This window comes from Melospiza georgiana, chromosome 1 (assembly GCF_028018845.1).
Source record: "Melospiza georgiana isolate bMelGeo1 chromosome 1, bMelGeo1.pri, whole genome shotgun sequence".
NCBI classification, from domain to species: Eukaryota; Metazoa; Chordata; class Aves; order Passeriformes; family Passerellidae; genus Melospiza; species Melospiza georgiana.
In genome coordinates, this window is record NC_080430.1 from 120461252 (window position 1) to 120482359 (window position 21108).

Genomic DNA, 21108 nt, shown 5'->3' on the forward strand with positions numbered 1-21108 from the left:
GCATGCTTTCTATTGCTTAGTATGCTTGCTTAAGTTGAAGTCTACCTAGGACTAATTACTTAGAGTTGCTTTTGTGAAAACTTTGACTAAGGAAAAGAGGCTATGAAAGTCTAAAATCTTCTTGAAAGAAAAAAAATGTCTAAACGTGTTTTTATGAGACATTTTCAGATAGTACTTGAATATATAGCAGCAATATGTTTAATGGAATTTCACTTTGAATAATGCATTGTTTTGGGAATACAAATTACCCAAGATTTAAAGTTGCAAGAGCTAAAAAAAGGCTGATAGATACATCCTCTCAAACATTTTTCAGAAATACCATTTACAAAATGCTCTGTTTTCCAAAAAGCTAGAAAAATATGCTTACACTCTTAATTTTGAGGGCATATGGATAGATTTTTAAGTGTTTACAGCATATTCTGACTTTCCTTTTGTGCTCTCTACATGCCATGGAGCGATATCTCCCAGCTTGGTTTTGATTCTGCTACTTTTACTAGTAACTGCAAGGATCTAGAAATGCACAAAAAGAATTCAAATGCATTGCTATACTGAAAATAAAAGATTTTGTTCTGAATTGGTGTTGCAGTGTCAGGCTGTGCCTCAGTGTGTTTGTGCAGCCATGGGAAGCCAGTGTGAAGTTGACAGTTCCCTGTGAGTTTGGTGCTGTCACCTCCAAGACAGTTCACTGCACACCTGGGGGCTGTGGTAGCCCTCATCTCAGATGGAAATATGTTCTTTCTTTATTTTTATTGTGATTAGTCATGATCTCCTCACATGGTACAGTAGGTGATAAAATTGACTAATAGTCAGTAGGATATTTGCTTACATGCTGGTATATTTTTGGAACTTAACAGTGTATGCTTCACATGGAAGTTGTCACTCTTTTGCTTAGAATAACCAAGAAATTTTTCTTTTTTGGTATAATACATTCTTTTTGCTTATCTCATAAAGTTTGCACTCATGCATATTTTAAGAACATCAACTGAAGTAGAAGGATGTTAAGACATAAAATGTCTAGAGAGTTCTAAGAAGGATTTGGCTACACTTCCAGGCAATTGTGCTGTGTTAAAGGTATGCTGAATCAACAGTGCTGTAGCATTAGTCAGCTCAGTGTTCTCCAGGGCCTGGAATTGCCAGCTTTCTTCACACCAGTTGACTTTTCTGTGTAGTTCAACCGTAACTGTTTTGTCTTTGATTTTTAATTTATTATGTTGCTCTTTTGAGCAATATGATAGGAGTGCAGAATGCTGGAATATTAATTGTGTTCCTCATGCTAGTTAGAAAATACCCTACAAAGACTCCTTTCCTTATGCCAGCTCTCAGAATAAGTTTGGTACTGTTCCCATACAGTGATTTGCATACAGTGCTGGAGTTTATAAATGCTGTTGTAAATAGAGATAGGAAATATAGATGTTACTGTCAGTGAGCTTTTGGAAAGGCTTCTCTCAGTGCCTCCTATGTGTGGTAATTTTCCTCTTGATGACTGTGCAGCACTGGGTAGGTGATGACAACAACTTATAAATTTTTTTAGTATGACGGATTGTTTCACCCTTTCAGAACAGTTTTTTCTTTATTGTTATGTAACCAGTAGGCTAAATAAAATTTACCATGCCGGGAAACTTATCCTCTTTCAGATTTCTTTTATCCTTTATCAGTGTGCAAAACTAATGAGATTAAAGATTTAGGACAAATCAGATGGGGGGATTTATTTTTGGCATTGATTGTCCTGTATTACCACTAGGAATTGTAAATGGGTTGGCCTAGTTCTGCCTCCTTTGTAACAATATTAGAATTTTATATTATGAATCAAAAAGGAGAAAAAGTTTAAAGGAGTACATTCTAAGGAATACATCAAGCAAATGTATTCTTAAATTAAGTTAGCATGCAGTTACTTCACCTTATCTTATAGAATTTGTGCATTTTTTATTTCCATTTTGCTTCTACTGAGAATTTATCCCAGTCTCTCTGGACGCATTATTTTTATGTTTACCTTGTGTCACCTTATTATTCTTGAGGTGGTGGTTTGGGATTTTTTAATTGCTGTTGTTTTTAAGTTCTTCAATCCTCTTCCTGAAACTGTTTTCTAATATACCTTTATCACTGGCCTCTTGTTTACTTCATACAATCACATAAAGATACTGAATTAGCCTCAAAAAAACCTGCTGTCTTAATTTAGATACTGGATGTGATGGGATTTTTCAGGAACCTGCATAAGCAATCCTTTTGCTTAAGCTGCATGGAGTGATTTGAGGGTCATAATTTTCTTAGCAATTTCTTCTTATGATAGTAAGTTAAGCAAAGAATTAATTGTGGGATTTGGTCCTTATTTTAGACTGTGCATGTGTCTTGCACTTTTTGTAGGTTTTTCTAGTGATTCCTTCATCCTTCATCCCATGTTTACTTTTCTGTGTTTTCTAATTTTGATTTTATAGCTCACTAGGAGTAAGCTTTTGCTAGTGTGTAGTGAAGGGTCATTGGTAGACTTGCAGTTAAAACAACCAACCCCAAATACTTCAACCATGTTAGGGAAAAAAGATTAGAGAAGTATCTTCAGTCTTGTAATCTGGAATCTTTGAATTTTCTCTCTGTGAAACATCAAGTAGCTCTTTCATGGATGGCTTTCCCAAGTCAGTTGTTTTGTTGACCCAGCAAATATCTTAAGGCTTGTCAGTTTGAGGGAGAAATTTGATTATTTTTAACTGCAGTCTTAAGCAGCAGTATTTGAACTTTACATTTTTGAGGCTCTCATGTAAATGCCACGTTCTCCATCTTTTCTGTAACCTAGAAATGATGGCAGATGATTTAGAAAAATTTATTGAAGACCAGAAGGCTAAGTTGGCACAAGATAAGGCAGAGCTTGAAAATGATCCACCTTACATGGAAATGAGGGTAAGAGTATTAAAAAGCTTTACTGAATTTAAATACTTCTGTTGCCAAAGTCTTGACTGAAGCTTGTTTTCACTGTGCTCTTAAAACTGTATTTGTTGTTAAAGAATGTAGTAAAGATTTATCTATTCAAAGTAATTTCCAGCTTGAGTACTTCATATCTTTATGTGGGTTTTTAAAAAAGTAAGGTTTGTGTTTTGTGAGAAAGGTTTTGTACATGGCTTTTATAACTCCTTCACCCCTCCCTAGGGAAGCTGACTAGCAGGAATCTGTCCTCTGCCCACTCCAGAGCTTGGATGTTGGAGTGGGAATGGAAGGTATAAATATCCTCAAAATTTCTACTCCAAAAACTATGAAATATAAAAGGCAAATAACAACAAAAAAAATTGTTCTTACCATAGCTTTCCTATTAGTAATTTTAATGTGTAATCCAGCATTACTTTCAACCTCTCTGTTCTCCAATGCTAATAATTACAAATGTTGTTCATTTATGTGATATTTCCTCTACTCTGTGATGCAGTAAGGCATTTTGTTTTGTTTTCAGAATAAAGAATCAGAGAAGCTTTCTGGAACTAGCAAGATGTTAATCTCCATGGCTAAAGAAAATATACCTCCAAATAGTCAACAGAACTATCCTTTGGGTATAGTATATTTTTTTATTTATGTCTTCTAGATTTAAGTAGCATTTAATTACCTTTGACAATTTTTGGAAGGGTGTTACTGCTTTGTGTCTTTAATCATTAGGATGATCATTGTAATTCAAGTGCATAATAATTCTTCAAAAGTCTTTCAAAAGTCTTAGCATTGTTGTAGTTAGGAGTTATTTGTTTTTTTGTTTTTTTTTTTTTTTTTTTTTTTTTGAGTCTGGAAAATATGCCAAAAGTTGTGTCTTTCTTTTTGCAAGGTAGTGCCATTAAAAATACCCCAAATTAACAAAAAAAACCCAACAACAACAAAAAAACAAACGAACAAAAACACAGAAAGCTTGCTTGCTTGCTCAAAGTCCCTGATAGGGGATGTGTCCTTTCCTTTTGTATTTGGGTGGAGCAAATCTTTGAGAGTCTTTTTCATCTGGACTTTACTGCAAAAGAGTATATTCCAGGGAAGCAGGGCCTCTTTCTTTCAGCCTCTTAAGAGTCCTAGTCCAACTTGGCTAAGATGCACGCAGCTGAACTAATTTTTCTTTTAAATAGTGTCTTTCAGGCAGTTTAAACTGTTCCTATTGCTTTTGTAATTTTGTTACAATGTAGTTATTTCTTGTGCAAGGAAAGAACAAGTACTTAATTTTGATTGAAGTCTTAACCAGGTGAAATAGTTAGATTTATGATGTGGCTACCAGCTTAATATCTATTTTCTTTATGTATTGTCCTTTTTCTTCTTTTCTTTGTGTTCTTTGTGACATTTGAAAATGTGTGATAATATTGTTCATTTTCCTTGCTTGCTCTACCATTTCCCTTCTGTAGGCACTACTGTTTTTTCTTAGCTACACTTGTGCAGCTCAGGTTTGTCCTGAAAGCTTTAGAGCTTTTCTGTGTCCTATTTCTTGTAGATAATTAACTCTTTTCTTTCATGTGTAGACACTTTGGGCTGTTACCTCATTAATTTTCTTACTGTGCCTACTGTAATTCTGGTCCAATTCTGCAGCTTCCAATGGGATGGAGTTTGAGCTTGTCAATCTGTGGTCTGAACTGGTCTTAGCTGCATAAATAAAACCATGGTTTTTATAGGGATGTTGTATAAATAGAACTTCCAGCCATCAGCAAGGCAAACTCCTCAAAGACCTTTAGAGGAAAACTTCACTTAAAAGTACTTGAAATGATAATTGAATATTCCTTGCCTCCAGAAGTGATAATGGATAAACTTGGTTAGAGGGCAGCATTTGAAAAGATATCTATCACATAGTTTTGGCAGTTTTATTTGGTTCAGCAGGTTATTCCTGGTGTTGGTAATTCTTTTCTTGACTGAGGAAACATATGATACAGAAAACAGAACATAGTATCCCACTGGCTATGGCAGTCAGTAAAGCTTTATTAATATTAAAATAGTTTTATAGTTTTATTTCTTGTTGGAGAGCTATAATTGTTGTGTGTGTTACTGTGAATTTGATCTAACTGTTGACACCTGAATATACTAACACAAGGAAGTATTACAGATGAGAGGCATTCAGGTGATCTTAAATGAAAAGAAAAGTAGGGGTTGCCATGTTGTGGTTTAATTGCAACTGGCAGCTGAGCACAGCCACTCACTGCACCAGCAGGGTGGGGCAGAGAACTGAAAGAGTGAAAGTGAAAAAACTCATGGGCTGAAATAAAACCAGTTTAATAATTGAAAAAAGAAAGTAATGAAAAGGAAAATAACAAAGAGAAAGAAGCAAAACTCAAGAAGGACTAGTGATGCAAATGTGAAACAATTGCTCACCACCAGCTGTGGTGAGTTGCCCGGGTCCTTGAGCAGCAGATCCCCCCAGCCTCCCTCCTAGGCTTGCTGCTGAGCATGATGCCATGTGGAATGGAATGTCCCTGTGCTCTGGGGTCAGCTGTCCCAGCCATGTCCCCTCCCAACTCCTTGTGTGTCCCCAGCCCCCTCCTTGGCAGGTGAGAAGCAGGAAGTGTGAGCAAGCAATAACTGAAATATCCCTGTGTTATCAGCACTGCTTCCTGCACAAATCCAAACCACAGCTCCATACCAGCCCCATACCAGCTGCTATGAAGAAAATTAACTACCCCAGCCAAGCCCAGCACTTTCTATAATAACAATTTAGGTGCTGAAATGGATGGTTGCTGATATTACTGGCTTGCTCTGCTTTAAAGCACTGTAATTTCCTGTGGATTAAATCAGATAGGACTTGTTCCTTGGTAGTTATGAAGTATATTTTATAGTTCTAGCAGTAATGTTGAGGCTCAGACTGAATAAAATTGCAGTTATTTCTCAACATTACATACATGGAAATGTTTTTGGAGAAATGCATTTAAAATTGTGACATTTAAAACCAATCATTGTCAGTGTGATTATTTGTGGTTAATGGAATGTGAAATAGCAAATAGATACAACAAATACAGAATAAACAGAAGTAAAAAACAGTTAAAAGGAAGATATATCTCTTATTCTGTCAGAAGAATTCAGAAAAAGTTTGCATTAAATTAGGTTGAATGTATGTTAACGGGAGTGATTTTGCTCTGCTAGGCTCTCTCAGAGTAAGTTTTTGAAATGGGTTGTTTCCAAATATCCTCCAGATCATTACCCATAATTTTTATCTCAGTGCTTTTCTGGTGGAAAAAAGTTATTTCTAACAAAATTAATTTTAAAACATCTTTTGTTTGAACACTTCATATATTTGAATCAGAGCACCGGATTCTCACTCCTTTTCTCCTTTTTTTTGGTACTGAATTTCAGCGGCATGTGTGAAATTACTGAATTAATCTTTCCTCTAACTTGTTAGTTGCTTTTTATCTTTTTCTTGGTTTTCTACAATTAATTCAATGGTAATTAGGCATAAAATAAAAGGCAAGAGCAAGTAGCTGAAACAAACTATTTCTTCTGTATTCTATTCTGCTTTATAACTCCTTTTCTGAAGTTTGAAATGATACATTATTTTTTTAATGTCACTCACACTTACCTTATGTGCAAAATTAGGAGAAAAGGAACTTGCAGGTTGGAGAAGAACTTCCCATGCAGATTTTGGTTAATGGTTGGACTCTGCAGGCTGTTTCAGAATAGCATAGGAGATATTTAATCAGGTATTGGGTCCTTTGGTTCTGAATATCAGGCTGACACCTGTTTGCCATTTCTTCCCTGTCACGGTTTTCCTGGCTCATGAGGATAGAACAAATCAGAATGTATCTTGAGCCAGGCCAAACAAACACCCCTGCAATAAATCAGGACTGATCTAAGAATGAGTCTTGAATTTCCTCTCTTCCCTTTTACTCCTTGCTGCTGCTTTTGCATAGATCATGAGATGCAGAAATGCTTTTAGAGAAGCAGTATGAAATAATAATAGTACACACACTCACTCCCAGTTGTAATCTTTTTCATTAGTTGTGTGATTTTGTGGAATTCACTGCTCTGTGGAGGGTGGTGAAAGTGAATGCAGAGATGGGCTGCTGGGATAGAGGATGTTTAATATAAAGTACTTTGAGATGCATTTTGGGAACAGCTAACAGCTTGCATAGCATTACATTTATTATATTTTAAGAGTGCAGATGCAATGAGACCTGAGCTGCAATGAGTAATCTCAGAAAAGTACTAATGTGTTTTGGGTCTACTGAGGTGGAAAGAAAAATTATTATTATTTTTATCATATGGTCAGATTCCCTCTAGTTATGTAGGAGCAAACAAATTTTTCATGAGCTAAACAAACAGCTTGTTGCTTTCATTTGGGAAGTATGTTTTCTATTGTGTGGTAAACAAAGCTTAAAATATCAGAATAATTTAGTAGCTCACATGTCAAAGGAGATTTCCTTGGAAACATACAAAACAAATATGTACAATATTCAAATAAATTCAGCTTATGTTTGGTTTTTTTGTTGTAATGGGAAGAAAAACTGTAAGGATGAGAGGAAAACTATCCAAATACCAGTTTATTTTTCTATGCTTTTCACCCAACTACTCATACAGAGAAGGTGTTTATTTCAGCTGTTGTGTAATTACTGGTTGTATGGTTAATTCTTTTTTTATTGCTTGTGTCTAATAAAAACCCAGACGTAGCTTTTGCTTTGTATTGATGCAGAATAGTAAATAATGATATTTAATGGTGTTAAACTTTCAGGTGACTATGGCTTGAGTTTGCCTCTTGGAGAAGAATATGAACGAAAAAAGCATAAACTCAAAGAGGAACTTCGACAAGATTACCGGCGATATCTTTCTCAGGTAAAGTGTCTTGTCTGGTTGCTTGACTTTAGTGAGTCTCTTAAAGTTCTTCTCTCTATTAATTGAATGTAGATTAATATATGTAGAAAAATTTTTAAGGAGGCATTCATTATGAGCAATGGCTGAATTTGAAGACTTGAGTGAAAGAAATTTCAAAATGTTTTGTTTATGTATTTTAGGCTTCTACAGATCTCATGGCCATGTGACTACATATTATTTAGTTCACTACTTTCTATTTTACTTATTGGTTTTTGCTTCTTCCTTGTTTTTTTTTTTCTTAAGAATTTAAAAGCTGTTACTTCCTGAAGTACTTATGTATTCTATGGTCTCTAATTGGGGTAAGAAGTACTTAGTGTGACTCCATTTGACAGCTTCTTTTCAATTTTAGAAAGAAAAACCTTTGATGTTCTGCATAACATGATTTACTAAATGTCACAATAAATTTAAAATTGAAATGGTATGTATGAAATATCGTCATCTTGGGAATATTCTGGAGATGCTCTGCATGAATCAGAAAAAATAAGGAACCAAATAATTTCTGTTTTATGAAAATACTATTTACCAGTGTCTTTAGTTCTTAAAATGAATGAATGGATTTGCTTTAAGAAAGGAAGTGTCTTTTATTAAGTCAAATATTTTTGACTCAGACTCCTTTTGAATAGTATCTTTTCCCTGATTTTTAGGGAATTTCACAGGCAAAAAGAAAGGTAGGGTGCCTTTAATATTATTTTCTTTTCTTTAAAATTAGTTGCTTTTTGCTTTGTTTGAAAACTTTATGCTCTTGGAATTTAAAAAATCATTACTTTATTTGTGCTTTGTGCATTTATGCATGCTGTGGTGATTAGCTGTGACTAACAGCATTGCTTGCTTTGTGCAAAATGATTACTTACATATATAATTTTCCATTCATAAGTTTTTAAAACACTTGCTATTTCCTTTTCCCTATGCAGTTGCCATTGTTGCTGTCTAATGCTGGCTCTACAATAGTTTTACTTTAGTAGACATTTGCTTCAAGGATTATTAGTTATGTGTAGGTAGTAAGAGTTTGGGGATTTTTTTCTTGGTATACATATTTTATACAGCTAGAATAAAATAGTAACTTCTATAAATATTAAATATATCATCACAACCAGAGTCAGGGCTTTTTTCTTCCCTGTCTCCACTCATCAGTGGTGCTCAGGGGAGCAGTAGAACCATTTATTCAGCACCTACTGGCCAGAATGCAAGAATGCAAACACGCATTATGAGGAAAAAATAACACCTCTGGTGTTATTTTTACAAGCTTTGTTTAATTAATTTTAATTAAAATTTAAAAATTTTTTATACTCTTATGTATCTATAATTTTGAAATTGAATGCTGTCCATCCACATTGTTCAGATTGAGCAACATCAGTGAAGGACCAGGAGGTAATGTGGTAGAAACAGTCTGCTGTTTTTTTCTAGGGTTTTGAATAACATGCATATGACACAAATTTTCTATATTAGCATGCTCTAGAATTCTTAAATGGCAATAGCAACTGTCTTCTTAACCTCTAACCAAAATCATCCTTATATAATTTTTGTTTCTTGTTTAATTTAAAACTCCAGATTATTTTCAAAGTTAGAATATCCTGTTAAAACTTAATGTTTCATAATTATCACCAAAGCACCCAAATAATATAATTTTTACAGTAATTTCCAGTGTTTTATTCTCAACTGGACTTTATGGGTTACAAGGCCTTTTTGTTTGTTTGTTTGGTCTAGTACATGTTATCTATATTAAACTGGTAAGGACTGAGGAAGAACTAAGATAGCAATCTATAATTTCTTTTTCCCACCTAAAGAAAACTGGTGAAACTTTTTGCAGTTTTCAGTGATTTTTTTTTGTTAATAACTTGCTTAGTCTTGCTTATGTAGAAAAATGCAGCTTCCATATCAGATTCTGAATTTGGAAAAGATATTTGCAAGATCAGAGGTGTTCTCTAGAGATGTCTTCAAAATGCATGCAAAGAATTACTTAATAATGAGGATTACAATTGATTTACTTTTTCTAATAGAAATAACTTGGTTTTCCATATAAATCTAGTTGTCTTGGTGCTTAAATATCTTTGCATGATTATTAAGTTCCTTAAATCTTTTAATGTCTAGTTTGAAATCTCATTTATAAGGATGTAGGTTTGTACTGGAGCAGATGGAGCTCTTACTTCTTGACATGCCTCTAAGCATTTAGGCACATTGCAGCATAGATAAGGAAAGGAAGCAATGCTGGTGAAATACTTTGATGAAATACTGTATCTCACCCTCTTCAGCTCCTGACACACAAATAGATGACCTTTTTATTAATCAGATTTATAAAACATATGATTGACTGGAAATGGCCTGGGTATACTTTTAAAAAAGGAGTGATTATGACAAATCCTCTAGACCTGCACTCTAACAGCCTGCATCAGCCCTGGTATTTGGTTTGAAGAGCTGGTCCTTTGACTTGCTGCACAGCCCAGGTCCCAAGCTGCAGCCCAGGGATCTGTGTGGAAGAACAACATACTGGTTTTGATGGGAAGTCTGCTCTGGAAGTGGCTGATTTCCATAAGAAATGACAAGATTTGGTGGTGGGTCATTATCCTGGGAAATTTGGGCACTGCTGGTGAGGCAAACACTGTTGAGATAGAGGTGTGCTTCTGTTAGCATGAATTCCATCTGTCCAAATAACAGGTAGACATATGTTTTCTGCTGTTACAAAAAATAATTTTTTATCTTGAGTAAGGAAGTGTCTTGGAAGATTCCTTTTATTTTTGTAAAGACGCTTATGCTACAGAAGAAATAAGTGGGGTTTCTTTGAATAAAAATAGTTTTTTTAAATATGGAGACTAATTTACATAATACTGGAAATAGTTCATCATGGGAGAAGTGAAAAACACTTTCAAACTCAAGCTTAAAACTTGTCAAAGACATTTACTTCCTGCATTCCTTGACTTCACTTCATTTATGTGTTCCAAGAACATCTTACATTTTCAGAATGTGAAAGTTGTCTTCAGTCTTTATTTCATCAAATTAATTCAGAAAATATAATACCTAATAACTCTTTAATGAGTTAAGATTTGGTATTTTAAAATGTATTGATTGTTTTTATATTTTTTGTTTAATGTAGAAAAATTATCTGACTACTGATGAAGTAGATCCAAATACTCAGGGATTATCTCTTCCTATTGATGAGCGAAGATCTGCCAAGGTAAATATATGAAGGAAATTACTTAAAATGGAGTATAACTTGAAAATGTGCCTAGATGTTAAAACTATCACAGAAAAAATATTTCCACTTAAGTTTTTTTGTTTGGTTGGGTTTTTTCTTTGTTTTTTCTTACACAATTGAATGTTTTTGGAGGTGGTAAATAGTACTAATTCTCAGAAAAGTCTGTTCCTTCAATTTTTTAAAAAAATTTGATCCTAGGTTACCTGTATTCATAAGCTTTAGGTATTTGGTTTTTATTATGTAGATCTAATTGTATACTGATACTAGTTGGAGGTTTGCTACCTCTGATCCACACTTTTAGAGCACTTGATCTGTTCAAAACCTCTAGTGGTTGCTCTTGGGTTTTGTTCAGTAATCACTATTGATCTAATCTCCTGCCCTCATGCTGTTGGCCTTATAGTCCCAGTTTCTTTCTTGTGTTTGCTTGTAAATTGATCCATGAAGTTGAATCAGCAGAAACATTGTAATTTATCAACAATTTATTAATAATTTTTTTGTGACAAATACTACTCTTTGGTTGTTAAGATTGGTCATAGCACTGCAGAGATTCAAGGCAATAAGATAACCTGTGTTGCTGGAGGAGGACCAGACATTTGCACTTTTGGAGGACTTGTTGGTTTTTTATTTTGTTTTTAACCTTTGTTGCCTTCAAGTTGCACTGTTGGTCAGTGTTTGGGGCTGTGCTGTCACTGCAGTATGGTGCAAGAATTCTGCTGTGGCATGGGTTTGCCTTGCCCTTGTACCTAAATTTTCTACCCCTCTGGTGCTCTTGGTTTGGCTGTAGGAGGAGCCAGGTGAGAACTCAAAGTGAAAATTGCTTTTATGAAAAAGCCCTAAACTCCAAGTTATACAAGTGTAAAAAGGAGGCAGCAAGAATGAAACACCCAGGAAGGGGGAAAGGACTCCTCAGGGGCAACATGCACAGGCACTGAGTTTGCGTTAGCTTCAGGTTCTCATGAACTTTGGATTAACCTTTGCAAGTATGTGTGCTGAAACAGTGAAAAAGAAAGTATGTTTGATTAATTCTGTGGAAATTAATGATGTATTTGTACTGGAAACATGTCTTATCATTGATGGGTTTATATCATATCAGCTCTGTGCAGGTGTGTTGTATCCTTTCTAGCCAATTTGCTGCTCTTGCAGAACCTAAAAGCTGCCAGGAGATGTCACACTGTGCCCTGTTAATCAGTTGGCCTCTGGGCAGAATATTGAGAGGTTAACATTTGCATTTTGGTTTGCTTTATTAGGTCAAATGTGCATCACATAGCATATTGAATTTTCTGCTGAGTGTTTTGCCGTCTGTTAAAGACGGGACAGCTTTCATGGCTGTCTACATGCTTTATATTGTCACTGTTAGAAAAACTATAGAAAACTTATTTTTTGGGTTTTTTTCCAATAAAAAAAGAAACAGTTTTGGAGAGGATTAGTCTAATCTGTGAAATTTCTAGTACTCTGGTATTTATGTGGTGGTTGAGATATAAATTATTTTTATTTGAAATTTGTTCATGAGAAAGTAAATTTATGTGTGATGCTCAGATTTTGTTAATACTTTTGCTTTATTATTGGAAAATGCTGCAGTGGAAGAGAGCCTTATTTATAATACTGTACTATAATTCTCTTTTTCTTTTATATGATTGTTGGAATGAGCTAGTATAAGAGACACCCCATGCTCTAAATGGGCAAGTCAAGAAATAATACAAATTAAAATTTGCTTTATCTGGAGACTTTTGTATTTTGTATTATATTATCAGGCTGTTGATGTACAATTCATGTATATTTTTAGACCTGAGAAAGCTGATTATAAATGTTATCACGTTGCAAAAGCAGCTAGGACAATAAGCACAGGTCCTGTTTTTCTTGATTTTCCTTGCATTCTTCACACTTTTGACTTTTTGCAGTCTGTTTAACTGCTTGAATTTGACAGTTCAAATTGTAATTGATACATCTTGTCTACACTTGTATTTGTCATCCTGTTTTAATTGTGAGGGGGGAAGTCACAACTAATGTTAAAGAAAGAAATTGTGTGTTTGGAAATCAGCTGTAAATACATTCAGATTGGAAATTAGAAGGTGATTCCTAATTGTTGGAGTGAGACTTTGGTAAATTTTGGAATAGGCTTAACAGGAGGAAACCTGTCTGGTTTTAAAGATGGCCCTTGATACACAATAGTGTCTCTGAGGATTAGACTTTGTGCCCAAGAAGCTGACTTCTACTTACAGATTTCAGATTAAGAGAAAGTGCTATGCTAAGAGAAAATGAACTAAAACCTCAAAGTAATTCAAGCCTTTCTTGTACATCACAAAGAATGGGGGGGGGGGGGGGGGCAAACACACAGTTTGCATTTATTCATTTAGTACTGCAGTTCTATGAAGTTAAAAGCTACTAAAAATGCAAAATTATGATGCCCTTTTCAATGCCTATTTTAGGAGAGATTACGGCTTGAAAGAAACAAGGAGTACAATCAATATCTCAGGGATAAAGAAGAATGGAATGAAAGGCTAAGGAAATTAGGGAAGAAAAACAGAGAGGTAATACAATTTTATAGTTTTATCATTGACTCACATACAAAGTCAGACAAAATACACAAATAATGTTGTTCAATTAGGCTGCATTTTTATTAATGCATCTAAGCAAGTCCTGGTTACAGCTCACATGGTGCAATTTCTGGTTCCTGCTTCCATCATGTCTGTCTGCTAGAAGGATGCTTTCATTTGCATTATTCTGAAGCAAATGCTTTCATTATTCTGATGCTTTCTGTGTCTGAAGTAAATCCCTGGTTTGTTTTTGATGATAAAAGTGATATCCAACAAAAACTATCTGCTTGAACAAAATACTGAACTCCACATAGTGTTCCTTAGCTTTTGTTTGTAGATGCTGTTTTCCTCTGCCACGTAGAAAGCCAGCAAGTGTAGCAGCCATATAGAATATGGAGCTGTACATTTGTGAATAAAAATCAAAAAGTCTTTACTGCTGAAAGTGAACTAGACATAGTCTAGTTTAGATCTGAGCTGAGGCCTTTGATTTGTATGGCAGCAAGCAGCTAGGAACACACACACACTCTCTCTCTCACACAGACCCTCCTCTGTCGGAAGGGGGCGAAAATCCGAAGAGTGAAAGTGAGAAACAGTGTGGATTGAGTTAAAGACAGTTTAATAGGTAAATTAAAAGCTGCTAACACAAGCAAAGCAAAGCAAAGCACACCAGGGAATTCATTCACTTCCCCTGGACAGGCAGGTGTTCAGCCATCCTCAGGAGAGCTGGGCTCTGTCACATGCAGCTGTGACTTGGCAAGACAAATGCCATACTCAGAATGTCCCCCTTCCTTTATGGGGAGCATGACCCCCTAGAGAGTCAAAAGGGAGGAATATCCCTTTGGTCAGTTGGGATCAGCCATCCTGGTTGTGTCCCTTCCCAACTTCTGTGTACCTGCAGCCTCCTTGCAGGTGGGGCAGTGTAAGAAGCAGAGAAGCCCTTGACACTGTGTTAGTGCTATTCAGTAGGAATTAAATTATCCCTGTCTTAACACCACTGTTTTCAGCACAAATCTAAAACATAGCCTCCTACAAGCTACTATGAAGAAATTCATCCCAACCAAAACTAGTGCAACAGCCAGTGGGATTTTTAGGTCTGATTAACATTGTTCTGAGACTCTTTGTTTTAGTAATCTGGAAGCAATAGATTGATCTGTAAAATCTTCTTAACTTTAAAGTTTTGTCTAGAATAAATAAATTTCCTTTTTAAAATACTTTTGTTTAGTGATGGACTGTAATAATTTGGGACTCTGATCTAGTGAAAATTATTAGAAGATTTAGAAGAAAGGTTTAAGAAGTCCTTACACTTCTTTTTAATATGAAAATTCTAAAGTGTACAGTAGTGTGAAAAGTACGTCATTCTATAAAAGACCTTGTATTTGTACCCAAAGCAGCTGGAAGTTTGTCTTCCTTACAACAGTTGGCAAGTGCAAATCCGCCTGTATTTGTAATTCCTGTCTAGAAGAATGTTTCTTGTCTATCTCTAGAAAGATTGTTTTCTCATGAGAAACAGCTTTTCCTTCAAGTGCTCTTGAGTTTCATATAGTTGAAAACTATTTTAATTTGTGAAGGCATCTATAAGGCAGCATTCAGGCTTTTTTCAGATGTTGGAATTCAATTTCATTCTTACTTCCTTCTTCAAGGTTTTGAGGTGCTACACAACAGTGATCCCTAGGAAGTGCTGGCAAAAGTGTAGCTTATTTTTGTGCAACTGAATCTAAAAATCTCTAAAATTTTTCTACATGTTTGGGCACTCACATTTCCTAAGCTGACTTACCTAATGAAATCTATCAAAGGTTTTTCTTTTTGCTTTATTTGTCATCCACTTGGACCTTTAAGTTACATTTTTATTATTCTGGTTAGAAACAATTTTACTATCAGAAAAGAACAAACAGGAAGAAAATGGTTAGGATTTGTTTGGGTTATGCCATCTCTGAGGGGTATTTAACTTGGAGTGAGAGCTAAATTATATATGTGATGTCCAAAATTTGATCCAACAGTTTAGATAGTCATAAGATAAATCCAACTCTGAGTAGTGTTATCTTTACAGTTTAGATTAGGGTGGTCAGGCTTTATTTGGTGGAGTTTTGAAAGGATGGAGAATCCACAGTCCTGGACAACTCATTCCACTGCTTTAACTGCTTGATCTGAACTTCTGTCCCACTGTGTCCCATTGGAATTTTCCTTTGCTGCAACTGTGGCTGTTGGTTGTTTGAAAACCATGAATACTGGTATTTCTGTAACTACCTTTTACACAGGGACTGCAATTACTAGTTTCCTGTACACACCCTCCTTAATCTTTTTCCAGGCTGAATAAACCCAACTCTGTCAGCTTCTCCTTTAATAGCTCAGATACCATCTCAGTAGGCACCCTCTTGCACTTTCTGCAGGTCATCAGCAGGGACTGGGCACACTACAGCAGAACCTAAATATTGGATAAATACTGAGCAGAGGAGGATCACTTGCCTTGACCTGCACAGATCCTGCAGCCCAGGATGTGGTTGGCAGTCACCACTGCAAGCATGCTCTGCTGCCTCATGCGCAGCTGCTTGCCCATGATTAACCCAGGCCTTTTTCTGCAGAGCTGCTCTCTAGGTGCTCAGGGCCCAGCCTGTCCTGGTGCATGGCACTCTTCTGTCTCAGATGCAGAGGTTTGCCTTGGCATTTGTTGATTTTCATGAGCTTTTTGTCAGCATGTTTCTCCAGTTTGTCAAAAACCTTCTGAGTGGCAGCCATATCCTCTAGGATATTGATCCTTCTTCCCAGTTTGGTGTCATTTACAACCTTAATTTATTTTTCATTAAATATTGTAAAGTATGAGTTGATGTTGTCTTTATTCTATACTGGAATGAATAGATCAAAGATTAGTACACAGAAATACTACAGGGTTTATGCAGAACCATTGTGTTTTTAAGGACTGTGTATTGAACACTAGTCCAGAGTGTCAGAGGGTTGTTTTTTATTTGCTTAACTATCCTGTCGCAGACATATTTTATGCAAAATCTTTTCATTAAGATCTTTTCTCTTGAAAAGCTTGAAATGTAAACAATAATTATCTGTTGCTGTAAAATGTAACAAGGGCATCTTTGATTGGTTTCATGTAGTAGTTCTTAATTAATAGATAATTACAGTCTAGCTGTCTCAGACACTCTAGTCAGTCACAAGATTTTATTATCATTCCTTTCTATTCCTTGCTAACCTTCTGATGAAATCCTTTCTTCTATTCTTTTAGTAGAGTTTTAGTATATAATTTTTTAATACAATATATATCATAAAATAATAAATCAACCTTCTAAAGCATAAAGTCAAGATTCTCCTTCTCTTCCCTTGTCCTGAGACCCCTGTGAACACCACCACACTATCCTTTCTCATAATGACATTTCCTGAGGAGTAAGAAATAGATTAAGAAATGCTCAGGTTAAAAGAAATGCTCAGGTTGCTTGTAGGTAAGAGCTATTACAGACTTGCCTGAATCTGGATAGAATGAAGATACCTAGTCTCTTGATGAAGTAAAGTTTGAAGTGTTTTTTTGATTCTTTGCACCTCAAAAACTGAAGGTCAGATTGGAGTTCATAAAAGATCTGTCCGGTATTGATAGCCTTTCTTCTGAAAGACATTAGATAAAAGGAAGACTACATGTTTTTCCCCAAGAAAAATGAATAAGACCCTAGATTTTAAGCACTTGAAGTATTTTCCTTGCTCACCTCTTGCCTTTCTTCTTGTTTTGGGTATATTTGAAGAAATACAAAACTAAGGTTTTACTCAGTGTGATTTCTTTATATTCAACTCTCAATTTTGTTTCCATTAAACAGAATGAGATGCACAGGAATAAAGCACCTATTGCTGTTACCAGGCTCCAGCCAGAATTACATGCAGAAGTCCAGCCCTGTAATCCAGGTGCAAAACCTCCCAAGAAGGATGCTTTTACTTCCACAGAACGTTGTGAAGAGCTGCTAAATAAGAGATGGATGGAGGAAGACAGGTACCACAGGTTAGATGATGAGGCTGAATTGAGAAGTTGACTATTAAATAAAAGATTTGATGAGGATTTGGATGTTCCCAATCAAAGACATCATGGATTTACTAGCCAATCTGTAATTCCTACTAGGAAGCATCACAGAATTGATGAAGATGGTGATTTTGGTAGAAGATACTACAGAGTGGACTATGATCCTGAGACAGATGCAGAAATGGACCCTAGATTTAGATCTGAAAGCACCTATGACAGAAAAACTCCCCGGGGTTTTTATGCTGAAAGGTATTCTTAAATTCTGTTATCTCTATTCTGCTATTCTGTTTTCTCCTTTATTTCTGTAGTGCTTGCTGATGGCCATGGTTTACTCCCTTTTAATATTAGGGAAGATTCCCATGTGAGAGCAGGATTTTTGTAAGTACTTTTATACTTACAAAAAGGACCTTTGCAATAATGTGTAGAAAAAGTGTTGAAGAATTGGATCATTTGCTAAGACTATACATGTATTAAGAGGCATTTTATATATCACAGCAAACCAGGAATACTACAGAAATTATCCCAGAAGCAGCAGTGCACAATTCATTTTTATGAAGAGGGCTTTGCCAGAAAATATATTTGAAAGCAAACCCCTGCACTGAGAACCCAATGTTACCTCTTTGTCCTTAGTCTGTAATAGTTACAGCAAGTCAGTATTCAGTTCAGATTCCAAAATTGGTTTGAGCTTCGATTTTTGGAATATGTGACTATGTGTAAAAAATGTGAAAGTCTATTTTTTAAAAATCCTCTTTTTTCCTCCCTGTCTTGTTAAATGACAGGCTTGAAACATCTGTGTAGTTGAACCAAATCCTGATGGTTTTAATAGGTGCTAATCTCTGTAATAACTGCACAGTTTGAATAAGCATTTATGAAAGCCCAAACCAAACAAAAGAGGGTGTCTTATATAAATCATTTAGGAGGAAAACTGATACTATGTACTGTTCAGTATTAAATTGTCTTTACTGTGTTAACTGATACATCAGTTGGGTTACTTTGACATAAATTGTTAATCTTTCTCTTCTAGTTTATTCATTTAAAAGAAAAAAAAAAAAAAAAGTATAGCCTTCCTAGTCATCCAGGGTTTGGCATTCTGGCCACCTTTAGGTATTCCATTGCAAGAACTGGTTGCTTTTAAAACCAGATGGCATGTGGTGTGAAACAGCACCAAACTTGACATTTGTTTATACAGCTAAATAAAGCAGTAAATTTATTGTAAATAAATTTTCAAATGATATTTTGAAAGTGTTAATTTGTTCCCTTTCCGGGTCTTGGGAACATGAGTGTTGTAGTTATTTTTATTTCTGTTAAGCCTGTTGCCAGAATTATTTTCCTGCAATTGCTTCAGTGAAGGAACCACCAGTGTTCTTCCTTTGCAAGGCAAAATAAACACTTTTTCTTTTTTCTAGAATTAACACTTAACAATGACAAATTGTACCATTCTCAACAGTGTTGAATATTAATATTATGTTTTGTTGTTAGTGGCTGGTGGATGGTTTAAATGATCTTTTGAGTCATTGTTTACAGGGATAATTTTCTGGATAGTATGCAAGTTAATAACTGGGGGGAGGGGAAATGTTCTTCTACTAGAAAAGTGTTTTCTGAATTCAGTGAACTCCTATTTCTTTTCCAGTTTCAAACGTCAAGAGAGTTAGAATAATTTTTCTCCAAAAAAAGCTCTTGATATTCTTTCTCAGCCTTTAAAAAAAGTAATCGTAAAGGAAGTAAGTCTGTGGAAAAAATGAAATGTCTGGAAGTAGTTGGGAGAGGCAGACTCTAATAAATGTGTTATTGCTAAGTTTCAGACTGTGTGTTCTGGTGTGCTTCTAAAAAGCATGTTTTTATTCATTCAGTGTTTCTGAAAAAGACTAGCAAATGGAAACAGTGGTTGAATAGATGAGAGGAATAAGATTGTCTGTTTTCTGCTGAGATTCAGAGAAGAGACTGCAAACTTCAAAATTTCTTCCATTCTGTTGTTTATTACTTGTAGAAATGAGTAAATGAGGTTTTAGGATAGAGTGGACTTGTCCTATAGCTTTTCAGAAATAAAAATAGCTAGAAGCTTAACTTGGTGTCTAACAAAGACAATCAAAATATTTTTGAAACTAACAGCAGTATTTATTCTGTGTTAGTTAATACTCAGAAGGATGAGTGTCCTCTTTTTATTAGGTAGCTGTTTGCCACTGTCTAATGCAGTTGGACACACAGTCTATTATTTAAATAAAAGTAATAATTTGATAATGTTTCAGGGTTTACTTTGTTTTGCAAAGAATTTATACAGAACTATATAAATAAAATATCAGCAAGGATGGTGTTTGAACTAACAGTAGATATCATATTGAATATTAGTAGACTAGTTTTTAGTTTTTCCAGAAATCATGGTGCTTATAAATATCTGTGACTAATATATCACCAGGCAATCCATGAGTTATTTGGAGAGACCTCTGAAGCTGCTTCATCTCCAGTTTTCTTTTAAAAGAGAATAGAGAGGACACTCTTATCTTGGCTGTTGGCAGACTTGGTGCATCTTCTTAAAAGAAGCTGCTGTACCATTACCTGAATTCCCTGAACAAGATTGTTTGGGGGGTTTTGTGTATATTTTCTACTAATGAATTATTATTGAAAATTAATTTTCAGTATTTCTTTATTAAATGTGTTTTTTAATCTAGAACTTCCTTCTCCTTTGAAAGGAGCTCCACTTAACCTCCTATGAAGTAAATTCATTCTCTTCAAGGAGGAACTTACCTGTTAGTGACAGCTCAGCCTCTCAACAGTTAGCATTTTTTTTTCTACATTTCAGGCAAAGTCAACTTTTCCCAAACACACTTGATTCATGATGGATACTAAATTCAAAAGGAGGCATATTTTTATTTGCTCTACTGAAGTTCTTAGGTTTTATATGGGGTTTATTAGTTTGGAGAGGCAGATATTCATAACAGGACTTTTCAGAAGGGTTTCTGTTTTGATGGAGGCACAAGGTCTGTGACATATTTCAACAAACAGAAATGGTGCCTGGGAAGTGAGAAGAATTGCAAAATGTTTTAGCTCTCAGGAGTGGAATGCTTTAGTCCATCCCCAGCTGTCAGGTCTGTCCTGTAAACAGGCGACAGCAGCTTCTTGATTGAATTGGGCCAGCATGTTTGGGCCTGCCTGCTAAGCTGGCTATTTTTTACCAAAAAAGGTTACCTCTTAAATTTCAAGGTTTGTTTTTTGCTTCCTCCCTGCATCCTGTCAATACACCGGAGACTTGGCTTTCTATTTTCTAGCTGTGTTTCAGCTTTATGTGCCCAGCCTTGTAAGGAGTAGATTGATTGCTGTCATCAAGATGAGCTTCATTGTGAAAGATCATTTTATGACAAGAGGATAAATGTTCTTTCATGTTGTTTTGGTGGGTTGTTAAGATGCCAGATCAATGTTTAATAACCAGCATGCATCCTTTTGCCTTTGATTATTGGCTTCTATTTAAATTAGAGATTGACAGAGCTGTGGTTATTTTTATGTAAAAAAATGAGTTTTTTTCCCCATGTTTACCTAGTTTATGGTTTGTTTTTTTTTTTTTTTTGTGTAACTGGAAGTTCATGGCTCTGTCC

At 35.4% G+C, this 21108-nt stretch overlaps 1 protein-coding gene across 6 annotated transcripts in view; it reads left to right on the forward strand.

The window, feature by feature from the left end:
* The window catches only part of CSPP1 (centrosome and spindle pole associated protein 1), a 62686-nt gene that overhangs the window by 1360 nt on the left and 40218 nt on the right, over positions 1-21108 (forward strand). For 2 of the 6 annotated variants that reach the window (XM_058019118.1, XM_058019088.1), the window contains exons 2-9: positions 2786-2889; positions 3431-3527; positions 7652-7752; positions 8436-8459; positions 10880-10960; positions 13408-13509; positions 17325-17503; positions 17621-17770. In XM_058019118.1, the coding sequence (XP_057875101.1) occupies positions 2788-2889; positions 3431-3527; positions 7652-7752; positions 8436-8459; positions 10880-10960; positions 13408-13509; positions 17325-17503; positions 17621-17770 (836 nt within the window). In that variant the 5' untranslated portion in view covers positions 2786-2787. The remainder of the gene's footprint in view (positions 1-2785; positions 2890-3430; positions 3528-7651; positions 7753-8435; positions 8460-10879; positions 10961-13407; positions 13510-17324; positions 17504-17620; positions 17771-21108) is intronic. The other 4 variants (XM_058019108.1, XM_058019139.1, XM_058019098.1 and 1 more) reach the window with 3 other exon arrangements.